Genomic DNA, 14,435 nt, shown 5'->3' on the forward strand with positions numbered 1-14,435 from the left:
TGAAAACTTAGTGGGGGCAGCTGTCCACACAACCTTAGGAGTAGATCCGTCCCTTCTAAGACCAATTTCTTGATGAATCGAGGTAGTAATTAGAATTGAGGGAAAGAGATAACAAATGTTAGAGAATCCTAGAAATTGAAAGGAAACTTACCTTACACTTTTTGCCTATTTCATGTTTTCATGAGTTTTGTCATCAAACTATAAAATTTACATTTTACCATCTAAATTTCAAAATTTTCATATATTTTCTCCTAATTTTAATACTTAATTTTTAAATTTTCACGTATTTTTCACCTTGTTTTATTTAAAAATGTTTAATTATATTATATGGGACAAAATGCAGGCCTGACCAGTCCTTTAGGGGGACCAAATATAATTTTGATGATTTTGAATTAAAAAATTAATCAATTATTTATTTTATAAAAAGTCCAAAATCTATTAAAATAAATTTCAATAATATTTGATACAAGTTAATATTTACTTTACTTTTCTAAAGTTATATAATGAGGTTTTGCTTCACAATTTCAAAACTTGACTCATATAGAATAATCATTAAACAAGTGAATTAATTAGTGTGAGATTATTTCCACATGTTCATATTTTAAATTTAAATTTTGAATAGACAATTGCGTTAAAGTCTTGAAAGAAGAATTTTACTTCTCCTATACTCCACTTAAAACAAAAAAACTAAATTCATACACTCAAACTCAAAATTATATTACAGCTAATCATGACAAAAAAAAATGAAATAATAAGAGAAAAAAATACATCTAAATAATATTAATAAAAAAAATGAGAATAATTATAAGTATATCTCCCAAATTTAGTTATCAATGTGTAATTTTATCTCATAAACAAAAATTAATTAACCATAACATTTAATTCCTCAAATTAATTTTAATCAAATCAATATAAAAAAGAAAGGATAATAAAATTATTTGGTTATAAATGTGAATATTTTAAACCTTTAAAATAATAGTAATAAATTTTGTAAAATGAATATATTAACAAAGAAAATAAATAACATCAAATATCATTATTTTTTCAATGAATGCTATTATTAAAATATTACATTACATTTATTAAATATAGGTCCATTATGTTTGGGGTCCTCCAATAAACATAGATCCGTCCAAGACAAAATGTACAAAATTTTGAACTTTAAGTGACAAAATATGTGACATTTTGTAAGTTGAATGAGAAAATGTAAAATAAAAAATAAAAATTGAGTCACAAACATAGAAGATTTAATGATTTATAATTAAACCTAAAGTTTATAAAACATTTTATCTCAAAATAATTTCTTAAAATTCCAATTCAATACAATTCCTTCAAAAATTATAATAATAAAATAAAAACAAAAAATACTGAAGCTAAGCTATACAGCGAGACGAGACGCCAGTGTGTTCCTTTTCCTCCCTACCCTTTCGAAGACCTCAGCTTGACCACCCTCTATTTATCTCTCCAATGGCCACCGCCGAACCACTCCAGAACGGCTCCGCCGAAAACCCACTTCCGGTGGACAATGCCCCCGCCGCGCAACCGCCCACCGAAACGGAAGCTGACGCCGCCGCCACGGCATCTACTCCGCCGGAGAAGAGGTGGCCGGGGTGGCCTGGGGACTGCGTGTTTCGGCTCATCGTGCCGGTGGGAAAAGTGGGAAGCATCATTGGACGCAAGGGAGAGCTGATAAAGAAGATGTGCGAAGAAACTCGATCCCGCATTCGCGTTCTCGACGCTCCTCTCGGCACTCCCGATCGAATTGTATGTCTCAATTGCATCTAATCCCTGTTTCTGTTTCTAGGGTTTTCTTCTTATCCCCTCTCGTTTAATTTTTTAAATTTTAAATTTTTATTTAAAATTTTGATTGATACCCTAAAAGAAATGAAGTGACTTTTTCTTTTTTAATTATTTTACTGCTTGTTTGCATCTCTTTTCTTTAATTCCTATGCTAATAAACTATCGAGCGCGTGCGCGGAGCTGTATTAGCTTAATCAGTGGTCTCGAATTTGAATTCTGGATATGCAACTGCATTAAATACTCCATAATGAGAACTTTATCGCTAATGTGCAGATTGTGATATGCTAATGTGCTTCCACTTCTCTTGTGTTTAGGAAGCCGTGGTATTGAAATTGAGTTTTTTTTTAGTCTAAGTGTAAATTTATGTCAATCAAATAGACATCAAAGTTAGGAATTTTAAAGTAATTATTATAAAAGTCAATAGTAATTTTTAATTATATGATTATCCACGGTTGGATGAAGGTGAACCGATTTCAATTACATTCATTAAAATATAGCTGTAAATTGGAATTAATTTTTTGTTACTACTTGTGATGGAATAGTTTTTTTGTCTGCTCTATTTTTTTTTTCATTCCGTTTTTCACATTCTGTTTTGTTTATGCTTTCCTCTCATTAAATGTGTGTTTTAGTTGGTGTTGTATTTTGGGTTTTACGTTTGCTTTCATTGTTCAACTTCAATTTTATCCTAACTTTAAAATTATATGTGGTGTATAGTCTTCTGTGTATGTGCTTAGAATTTTATTTACTTTCCTATAGAAAGTGAATGGAAGTTGACTCTATAGATCAATTGCTTTGTATGTTTCTGTTCAGATGACAAGTTTATGCATGCACGTCAACTCTTTTGAATGTTTTCCTTTAATGATGATGTCTATTTGTTTGTGTATTTGTTTCTGTGTTATACTGAATATGGTTAGATTTTTTTTATTTCTCATAGGTACTTGTGTCCGGGAAGGAAGATCCAGAGGCAGCTCTTTCCCCGGCAATGGATGCTGTAGTAAGGATATTCAAGCGTGTCTCTGGATTCTCTGAAACTGATGCTGAGAATCAAGAATCTGCCGCTGGTCTTGCATTTTCTTCCATCCGTTTATTGGTGGCATCGACTCAGGCTATCAATTTAATTGGAAAGCAAGGCTCGTTAATCAAATCTATTCAGGAGAATACCAGTGCTTCAGTTAGAGTGTTGTCAGGAGGTATGCTTCCTGTCATGTTATGCAATTATGCATCTATGATGATGCCCCTATTTCTTAGTAGTCATGTGATCTTTTGTGTATTCTCTTTTATGGACTAATGTTATGTGAAGTATACTATAGGAGTCACTCCTAGGTAGAGGTGTGGGAGCACAGGACCACAAAATTTTGCTTTATCAGAAATAGCAAATAATCCACACATAATAGACACATGCAACTTAAAACAGAAAAAAAAAAAAAAGAACATGTTTATCATTCATATTCAAAATCAATGATAAAAGGAAAAATCATTATTGATATAGGCTTAGATGTTGTTTGGATTAACTTTTCCATTAACACTTACAAGAAAAGAAAATGAGAAGGTAAAATGAATTGACCTTCTTTCATAAACTAAAATCAACTTATGCACTTAATATTCACTGTTCATAATACGTGCAAGTAATATTCCTCTTGTCTCTTCCTAAAATTGCAATGCATGTACTTTGTCTTTCTTCAACTTAAGCTTAAACCTTTTGTTTCCAAAGTCTGTCACCAAAGCTCAAATTTAAACTTAACTTCCCTTGATTCCTAACTTTTTTGTTTAATTCTTTCACAAGTCACAACACTCCTCTTGGCACTTGATCTTAAGTTTTTTTCATGTCAATAAAAGTAAGCCTCTTTCTTTTTGCTTTGGTATCTTTCCATCATCAACTCTTGTAAAAGATAAATGACTTTTTGTTGTATAACTTCCTAGCGTAAAACAAAATTGATTCTCAGCAATTCTCATCTCTTCTCTTAACTATGCTCAATCACCGTTTTCCATAATTTCATGGTACAACTCATAAGTTTTATACCTCTGCAATTTAAACAATTCTGAATATCCCCTTGTTCTTAAGTATAGGAATCAAAGTGTTCTTCCTTTCCTCGTCTGACATTTTCTTAGATCTCAAAATTTTGCTAAATAGCTTAGTGAGCTGTGACACCTTATTCTCCTATACACTTCCAAACTTTAATCAGAATACCATTTGGACCAATAGCTTTACCATTATCTATCCTTTTAAGGGCTTCTTTTACTTATCCAATCCAAATTCTACAGTAGTAGGCCAAATTTTGTTTGTCCTCATGGATTTCTAGTCCTTCCATGTTCAGAGTCAATCATCCAAAGTTGAAAAGATTATAAAATAGTTCTCCCTTTTCTCTTTGATATCTTGATTTGTGACCATTAATACATCTTGCTTGATTCAATTCTTTTGTTTTTCTTTCACTATTTCTGGCAAGCTTATATATCCTACGTTCTCCATTCTTTATCCCGAGATCCTTGTAAATCTCTTCTAACATTTTAAATTGTGCTTCAGTTACACCTTTCATTGTCTCATTTCTAGCATTCCCAAGAAAGAAATATCTACTAGTTAATAAATTTATATTATGTGTGTCATATAATAGTGGGATAAGGCTTTGTTGTTGTTGTTGACATTTTGTTGTTATTATATGTGTGCCATATAAATGGAAATGCTCTAGTCTTGTTCAAGAATATGATTCTCCTATGTGCTAGTGAAATTTCCATATAATGTTGTTGTCGTATAGTTAAGCATCAACCTTATAGTTTTATACAGTAATTTCTTTGTATCCATCAACATGTGCGTTGATGAGTATTGTGAATAGAAATAGTTAATAGGTATATTGTTATGCCGGTATGCTCACATGAGTTCCGGTTGCCCTGTCCTGTTTACTTTTAAATGCAATTTTACTGTTCCCAGATTAAAAGAAGACCTCTTCCAGACTAGTCATTTCTTAAATTCCATATTTCTTGTTAAATCTGGATGCAATGATACTAATGATCTGAATGCATCTTTTCTCTTCTTTCATCATAGCATGGCATTCCAGTTAGCCTGCGATGATTTAATCTATAATATATTATTTTAATGGCAAATCATTTTCATGAAGATGAGGTGCAATTTTATGCTACTGCGAATGAGAGGATTGTGGAAATTCAGGGAGAAGCCTTGAAGGTCCTTAAAGCTCTGGAAGCAGTAGTTGGCCATCTGAGGAAATTTTTGGTTGATCATAGCGTTCTTCCCCTATTTGAGAAAACTGTAAGCTTGTAATTTTCCTGATCTTGAATTTGAAAATAACATATGTTTAGGGGGTCTCTCTTCCACTCAACTTTCTACAATATAGCGTTTTATTCTTTCTTTGATGTTCTTTCCTCCTTCAAAACACAAGGAATAACAGTTTGACACCTTAGTTGCCTTTTACAAGTTTAAAACACAACATATAATATAATATATCACAATAACCGTTGAATCATAACCTATAACTGCCTAATTTGAAGTTAATATAAAAATAACTATCCAATAATATTATCCTAGATTCCTAATACAGAATTATAACTTCCAAAATCAGATTTTGGTCAATTGTTATATGATGTTTTGGCTTAAAATGTATATTTTCTGTGTTGAACTGCTACTGTATTCTGTTAATGTGATGGATGTCGTCTAAGAAATGAGAAATATATTATTTCTTATTTTTGCTATATATTTACACTATTGTATGTGATTTCGTTGTGTCAAAGTACAATGCCCCTACCTCACAAGACCGTCAAGCAGAGACCTGGTCTGACAAGTCATTGTTGCATACTTCTTCACGTACTAGCATATTTGCCGATATTCCTCTTTCAACAAAAAGGGATTCTGTCTTAGCTGACCGTGAAAGTCAATTGGACTTGTTTCTCCCTTCCTCCACTATGTCTCTCTATGGGCAGGATTCTTCACTTTCTGGCGTCCATTCTTCAGCTCTTGGCCGTGTTGGTGCTCCTATTGTTACTACGGTTAGTTATATTAACCCTTCACATGTTTTCTGTTCATTGCCTTTCATGAAATTTACTGGGGAATGGGACTGATAACTGATTGCCTCTATTTTGTCAAGTTTTACTGCTTGTTGCAGAATAATGTGCATGCGTGATTGCCTGTTTTTTTGCAAAAAGAATATGTATGTGTGTCAAGTTATACTTGTAATTGAGAGATTTCTCAAGTTTGTCCAGAAAAGTTGTAATGTGTTGAGATAATGAGCGATTGTTGAAAGATTCCTGTGGGGCTTAGGAAAGAGGTGCCAAACCACATTAAATTTGTGTCTTTTGCTATTTATATTTTGTGTTTCTGAAAACAACTGTGTTTGCTCATGCTTCAGTCTATATATTTTGTTTATTTATGTCTTCTGTTGAATTGTTGATAGTCATGGTACCCTTCATTCCCCCAATAATTTCCACTTATTAGGTAATACAAACAATGCAAATACCACTATCCTATGCGGAAGACATCATTGGTATTCAAGGGACTAATATTGAATACATTCGCCGCACTAGTGGAGCCATATTGACTGTGCAGGAGAGCCGGGTTCCTGATGAAATCGTTGTAGAAATAAAAGGCACCTCATCTGAGGTTCAAACAGCTCAACAATTGATTCAGGTAGGAGACTTCAGAGGGCCTTTTCTTCTAGGAAAAGGAAGTTATATTTTTCTGTTTCTGTTACATAAGCATGTGTGCATGGTCGGATGGGGTGGTAGTTAGTATTTATGCATGGGGAGGTCTCTTGCTTACATATTTCTATCCTAGTTGCTCATTCTATAGCCATTAATGTTTCACTTGGTAGAATGCTTTAGGAACACTCACTATTACTTCCTCATCTTCATATTCTTTGCTGAAGTCTTTTATTTTTATTACTTGAGTGTTACTTGATAGTGCAATATGAGGATTGAAAGACAATAGTTCAATTTTGTTTGTAAGGAAATGAAAGATGATTTCGAGTGCCCTTTAGTTCTTTGTATATATGTAACGTAAGAGTAGAAGCTAGATGAAAGCATGATATTATTGATTCATAACTATCTTTGTATAAACTAAGTTGTAACATTTTAAGTGGACATCTTACAATGTGACTATTTTGTTGGAAGTTAATAGTTGGGTGTTTTCCCTTACTTCAACCTGAATAGGCCAATCGTTTAGGAGTTATTGTTGACTTCGTCTGATGGATAGGATTAACTTTTCAGAGATAGTAATATCCATTCCTGAAGGGAATATGCTCATGCACAGGACAAAATTAAGCATAAAAACTTCGTACCCCATTGCCTAGAGGCTCTTCGCTATGCGAAGGTATGGGGGAGGGATGTTGTACGCAGCCTTACCCTTGCATATGCAAAGAGGCTGTTTCCGGATTCGAACCCATGACCAACAAGTCACCAAGGCACAACTTTACCGCTGCACCAGGGCTACAGGACAAAATTAAGCATATAAGTGTTAAATTTTCAACTTATTTTGCTCGACTGACACTTGATTAGAGTACTTTACCTTCAGGATACAATTCCTATTGGAACAGTTGATTAATTTAGCTTTTGCTCACATAAATTCTTTCCTCTGCATTGCAGGATGTTATAAGCAGTCACAAAGAACCTGTCACTAGCAGTTATGGCAGGCTAGATGCAGTTCCAAGGTCTTCATACTCTCATTTGGGCACTACATCACGCCTCCCTCCATCTTCGTTGTCCTCACAACCATACACAGGTTATGGAGCTTCTGGTTTAGGAGACTACAGTACTTTCAGGCTTTAAATTGGTTTTCCCTATATTCAAGGGTACTCCATTTAGACTAGTTTCTTTCTAATTGGGTCTGATTGGAGAGATTAACGCTTGAGTATATCATGAGGCCTCAGAGAAGCTTGCTTTCATGTATTTGATATCATCTTGTATTGTGAGTAATTTTATAGGTGGCCTGTAGCTGAGAAATTTTATAGAAAATGTAATGAAATATTAGTCATTTTGATGATGTTTGTTTTTCAAGTGCGCATATGAAGCAGGTTGCAAATACCAAATATCTCGGTTTTTTTACCAACAAGGGGTATTTTTTTTGCTATTTTTATATGGGTGCAATTTTTGAATTATTTATCGAAAGGGACTAAGTCATAACAAGTGTTACGACTTTTTAGTTAGAAGTCGTAACACTTGTCACAATTTAAACTTTTTTTTAACTAAAGTCGTAAATAATTGTATGACTTCAGTGTAATTTTTTTTTACGACTTAGAAGTTGTAACCTGTTTTTTTTTTTTTTTTTTTTTTTGCTTTTACAACTTTAAAGTTGTAAAAGGTTTTTGTTTTTTTTCAAGTATTACGACTTCAAAGTTGTAATATCCTTTTTTTATAATTATTATGACTTTGAAGTCATAATTATTTTTTTCATGCATTTTTTTATACTACTTTGTTTTGTTTTCAATTTTTTTAAAATTGTAATAAAATATATTTATTTAATTATTAAATAAATAATTTTAATTTTACTTGTTATTAGTTTCATTTAATATGTCGTATATTTTTTATGATTTTTAATGTTATACTATTTAAAATATATTATATATTTTTAAATATTATTTTATTTAATATATTTTGTATATTTAAAATTTAGATAATCTTTTAATAATGTTATGCAATTATTTTTTTTAAATGAAATATAAAAGTAACTTAATGATATATAATATTTTTTTTAATATTTGTTTTATTTTAAATACTTAAATTTTAAAAACTAAAACTTGAAGTCAAATATTAAAAAAATTGTTACTAATATTAAGTTATAATTTATGAAATAATATTATTTATTCTGGGTAAAGGAATTTACTATTAATAATATGTAATAATTTAGTAATAAAAGTAGTTGTTAAATTAAAAATAACATAATAGATTAATATAAAATGAATAATATAAATTAAATAGAAACATAAAAAGTAGAAGTAATTAGTCATCTACTTGTTTGTATAGACAGTTAGTACGATTATATTCTTTACTTCTACATAATGAGCATTTCTTAGGCCTATTTAGAATTGGTTCGTCCATCTCATTATGTATACAAGTAGTGGTTAGCCTTGTTGTTTCGAAGGATCATGCATAAAATATGAACCTAAATATTGAGGTCATTTGTCTTCACTTCTAAGGGAACGAAAATGATGCTGATAAACTTTGAAAATGTTTTCCAATTTGTATGCAGGGTCAATAAAGTCATCATAATTTAAATTGCAAAAAACACACGCTGCAATCGCATGCGAACAAAGAATTTGAAGTGCTTGAAATTGTCCATAATCACATGACCATTGATTCAATTTGGCAACGCATGCTATTGCTCGTCGACCAAGCTGCATATTTGCAATTTCTTGAACCTTAAATTCCCCTTTTTCTCGAACATACATGCGGACATAATGTGAGGTAGTAATGTGTTGATTTTCTTGCATCATGACATATTACGTCTTCAAAGTACCTATGTTCTGCCTTTATCATATTCATGATTTTATGCCATTAGTAACAAATAAGTCAATTATTTTATTAAATGTTTCATTGACTAAGGCAGTAATAGGTAATGCTCGAGCTCATTTCAAAATATAATTCATACATTCAGTAAGGTTGGTAGTCATATGGTCATACCGTTTATCTTCATCGTAGGCTTAAGCCCATTTACTCTTGAAAATTTGATCTAACCAATCTGTTGCTTATGAAAACTCTGCTCGCATTGCGAACAACTTTGCCTCAAATCGTGGTTTCCTCATCTCATATCCTATGTCAAAAGATAAAACAATGAGTAATAAATATAGTGAAGATGTAATAAAGCAAGAATTTGATACATGAAATGGTTAAAAGCATACCTATATTGATGACTTGTTTTTTTAAGTCAACATTTTAAAATTGTTTGTTGAAATTTGATGCAATGTGGCGAATGCAATACACAGACGAAACATTCGGTCCATTCCACCCAACTCGTTCTGATTGTAAAGCTGCTAGCAAACTGGTTCCCCTGTCTGATATAATACACATATTTGGTTGAAGTGTAACATATCTCCTTAAATAATGCAAGAATCACATCCAAGCTTCTTTGGTCTTGCTCTCAACAATTGCAAAAGCAAGTGAAAAATTGTTCCTACTACCATCTTGTCTGATGACAGTCAACAAAGTACTACAATATTTTCTAGTTAAAAATGTCCCATCTATTTGCACAATTGACTTGCAATATTTAAAGCCTTCAATGCATGGGTTAAAAGTCCAAAATACACGATTAAGAATCACCCTAGGAGACTTATCATCACCATCCTCCATTGAAGATGAAGTTTTGTATTTTACTATTGTACCTGGTACAAAGTGTTGAATAACTGTCAACCATACAGGCGGATAACTGTATGATTGTTCCCAACTTCCAAATGTCATTTCAAGGGATTTTTGTTTAGTTGTCCATGCTTTTTTGTATGAAACAGTATAACCAAACCGTTGTAGCATGTCTACAATCAAGGTTTTGATTTCGATACCAGGATTTGTTTTCATTAAATGAACAATATTATGAGCAATTACAGATGAGTCTAACCTAACATGATCTTGTGATATGACAAAATTTGTACAAGTGTAAATACCATTTAATTTCTTTAACTCCCACCTCTTGCGTATTTTGCTAAACGATACTCTCACCCTCCAATAACATACATTACCATATTGACTACACATGACAATGTACTTGTCACTCTTGTTCTCGACCACACCAAAATTAAATGAATGCATAAAATGAAATTGTTTAATGACATTCATAACTACTTGTTTTGATTCAAATGTCAAGCCTTCAAAGGTCATTTGTACTAGCACTCCCTCTGTTTTGATAAGGATTTGAGTACTCTTGATTTTCTGAAAGTTGGCTACTAATAGTTTCAAAATTAGAAGATGACTCACTTTGATTGCTTGGTTCTCCAAGTTCATGAAAATCGTGTTGTTGCTCGTCGTCACTGAAGTCACTAACATTATCTCTTATTATGGATTCTTCACTAGCCATTTGTCAAAAAATAAAAAGTAACTTATAAGTGAAAATGTAAATAATTTAGTATATCTATCGTTAAATAAAAAAACACCAAACCAGGAAAAATTGAAAAAAATACACTCTTCTGGTAAAATCCCTAAAATTATGTATCTAACTCTAAATAAAAAATATACAAATAAGACTGTAAGAAGAAGGCGAAAATGAGAGACCCTTTTGTATTCTAATAAATATGCAAGATTGTTAGTTCGTGAAATAAAAGTGTGAACCAAACCTCCCTTTTATAACTTACATAATAATGAACAGTAAAATGTGAATAGTGAATACTAACTAGTGCAACATACGTTTGTATCAATAAAAATAATAATAACTATTATAAAATATTATTATCTAATAACTTATTTAAATTTCTAAAATCCTAAATTAATATTAGCTTAACACTTATAATTTATTAAAAGACTAAACCCTAAGATATTATTATGTAATGAATTATTTAAATTTCTAATACACTAAAACAAAATTAACTTAACACTTATAATATATTAAAAAACTAAACCCTAAAATAATAATAACTTAAATCTTATAACTTATTAAAACACTAAACCCTAAAATAATAATAACACAATTATAATATTCTAATATATAATAATCTATAATGTTTTAAAATTGAAAAAAAAAAACAGATAGTGAAGTCGTGGAGCCTCCATCCACTGTCCATTTATGATGGACTCCAATCCAAGTCGTCTATGCACCATTGAATAGTGAAGTCGTGGAAAGGCTCACGACTTTGAAGTCGTGTGTATGGTTGCCACTTCCATATGCACCATTTATGGTCCTGGAATCAAGTTGTAGACTGCATGAAATATGCAGAAAATGAGCACTATTTTGGCCATTTTGCGCTCAATGACAATGTAGGAAAATTGCAAAAATTTATTGCAGTAATTTGGCCACTTGCACACAGTCAATATGTTAGTCAAAGTGCTGGAAAAATGCAAAAAAAAGTACACCATTTTGGCCTTTTGCATGAAGCTGAAATAATGCAATAAATTGTTGAATCAAACTGCATAAATAATAACAACAACTTAATGTACTCATGAAGCATGCACAAGCCTTCACAATAGTATAATTCTTGTGTTGTCGTGCACATGCTAGTACAAGAACAACTTGCTGAATATTGCATAGGATACCTATGCATTCGTGAAACATGCACATACATGAATAGTATAAAAGTAAAGTTGTGTACAAGAAGGAAGCACATGCTAGTAAATATCAGCTTGCTGAATATTGTATAAGGTAGCTTACATGAAAGGATATATCATACTCGTGGAATCTTGGTAGAAAAATAGTTGGATGAAAGACTAAATGCATGTTTTACAACAACTGAATAATAAGTTGTCATCACGGCAACTGAAACCATTAAGTGTATGAGGTCCAATCAAGTTGTAATATCAAACCCATGAATAGTATGGTGATGTGTATACTAGACTCCACGTGATGCATATTGGCTTTATACAAGTTAAGTTATCGGAAGCCTACACTTTGGTAACAAACCAATACTTATTAAGTGTGTCATGCATTTTCATGAAGCAACTTATATAAATATAGTATGCTTTTATTGAGTTGCACTTTCATTCTTCTCCATTGTTATTTTCATCCAAACTAAGTTCCTCACGAAGCGCGTTTTTGTTTGTCTACATCCCACTTTTTTCATCCTTCTATCCATTTCTTGTTTTCTTCATTGTGAACCAATGACATATGCACAACCTAGACCAATTGATGGGTTGTTGTTGCACTTACAAGACAACCATATTTCGAATCAAGTGTGGGAAAGACAAGAGAGAATGATTCGTTCGAGGTATAATTCTGTCTGGGATTTTACACACTTGGATCAAATAGATGATTGTGTAAAAAACCTAACCTCTTTAGCTGGTTTCGGTCATGTTATAAATGTCAGAAAAGTTGATATTAACCACCATTTGGTTAGTGTGTTGGTTGAATGTTGGAGAACCGAGACATACATTTCATTTTCCACATGGAGATGCAACCATAACTTTACAAGATGTGACCCTAGAGTTGGGCTTGAAGATTGATGGATTGCCAGTAACTGGTATCATCATAGGTGATGTACATGTTGCTTGTCAGACATTACTAGGGGACACTCCACATGATAAGTATGTAAAGGGTAAAATGATTTATCTAAGCTGGTTACAGAAAAAATTTTCAACAACTTCCAGTTGATGCTGATGATGTTGTCATTGCACAACATACTTAAACTCATATCATGATGTTGATAAGCGACTGTTTGATGCCATATACATCAGGTCCAAGAGTTCATTTTATGTATCTCATTTTATTATCAAATTTGACTGAGGCGGGTCATTACAGTTGGGGTGCAGCAGTATTAGCATCCCTTTTTCGAGCTCTAGATCAGGCTGTGAAGCGTGACCAAACGGAAATTGGTAGATGTTTGTTGCTGCTACAATCATGGGCGTGAGATCACATTAAATGTATTACCCCGAAGATAGATCATCTATCCATGGAAGAAGTACAAGAAGGACTTGAATTTCCTCTTGCACGAAGGTGGTCTCATCCAACAACCCAAACAAACATTTCTGCCAATTAAGTTAGATTGATACGCGTCATATTTGATAGACTACATATAATGAGGTTCATTTCTTAATTTTGATGAGTGAAGTATTTTTTTTGTTTCCTTTTCAAACTTAAATATGTGACAATAATAATGTGTGTCTTGTAGTTCTTGTGGACTCCTTATGATACACCAGAAATAAGGTCATTAATTAATGATGTTGAGGTATCAATGATTATTCGAGCAAAAGTCTTTATCATACATTTTGCAGCTGTGGAATGCCACCCAATAGACAGGGTCATGTGACAATTTGAATTGCGACTATTATTTCAAATGACCCACCAAACCTAGATCAACTCCATGACATAGACATGAGAGGGAGAACAAATATTTTTTGGCTTCACCATCATCGTCACTGGATTGGCAAATGGAATAATTGAAATGATTATATTGTTCACGGTAAAATGGACCAAGTCTTTTGCATGAAAATTTAGAATATATGTAATGGTATATACATCGAATTAGACGATATATATCGCGTAAGGGGACACTATTATTTACTGAGGTTGTACGTTTAGTTTACAATTTTAAAAAATTATTGATATTTATTATTCTTTATTATTTCTAACTTTGTAAATCTTAATTCATTATTCTGGTCATCACCAACATCAATCATATGCTGAACCTAGCATACCTCTAGTGCATGTTTCTGGATATGTTCCCTAACATCATCCATCACAAGCACAATATCAATCAACGACTTTCTCTGGCTACACGTCTCAGGTATGTCAACAAAATCTTCAACCATTAGGATTCTCATCTGATTTATGAAGATGAAGATGAAGATGATGATAACAACAATATCAACAATAATGATGATGATGAAAAAGATGATGATCATGTTTCCAACAACAACACAATTACACTGATCATCCTAGACGAAGAGGAGATAGAGGTAGTAGAACAAGAGGACAACAAATACATGCAAATCCAGTCCAATAAGACGAGAGACCTCAAGACGTACCTAAGATAACTAGTTGTGGAACATCATTTCATATGAATGAA

At 32.3% G+C, this 14,435-nt stretch overlaps 1 protein-coding gene across 1 annotated transcript; it reads left to right on the forward strand.

Moving 5' to 3' along the window:
* Positions 1-1,371: 1,371 nt before the first annotated feature.
* On the forward strand, positions 1,372-7,826 carry LOC114367982 (RNA-binding KH domain-containing protein PEPPER-like). The gene is made up of 6 exons (XM_028325289.1): positions 1,372-1,764; positions 2,735-2,990; positions 4,911-5,059; positions 5,539-5,793; positions 6,239-6,430; positions 7,384-7,826. The coding sequence occupies exons 1-6, from the start codon at positions 1,468-1,470 to the stop codon at positions 7,564-7,566; spliced, it is 1,332 nt and encodes a 443-aa protein (XP_028181090.1). The 5' UTR covers positions 1,372-1,467; the 3' UTR covers positions 7,567-7,826.
* Positions 7,827-14,435: the final 6,609 nt, after the last annotated feature.

The sequence above is a fragment of the Glycine soja genome, chromosome 9, assembly GCF_004193775.1.
Source record: "Glycine soja cultivar W05 chromosome 9, ASM419377v2, whole genome shotgun sequence".
Classification (NCBI taxonomy): Eukaryota; Viridiplantae; Streptophyta; class Magnoliopsida; order Fabales; family Fabaceae; genus Glycine; species Glycine soja.

What these genes read in the sequence shown, in the direction of transcription:
- LOC114367982 (XM_028325289.1), top strand. Translation starts at nt 1,468, where the DNA reads ATGGCCACCGCCGAACCACTCCAGAACGGCTCCGCCGAAAACCCACTT. An exon ending in TCGGCACTCCCGATCGAATT is followed by an intron (nt 1,765 to 2,734) that starts GTATGTCTCAAT and finishes TATTTCTCATAG; the next exon opens with GTACTTGTGTCCGGGAAGGA. An exon ending in AGTTAGAGTGTTGTCAGGAG is followed by an intron (nt 2,991 to 4,910) that starts GTATGCTTCCTG and finishes ATTTTCATGAAG; the next exon opens with ATGAGGTGCAATTTTATGCT.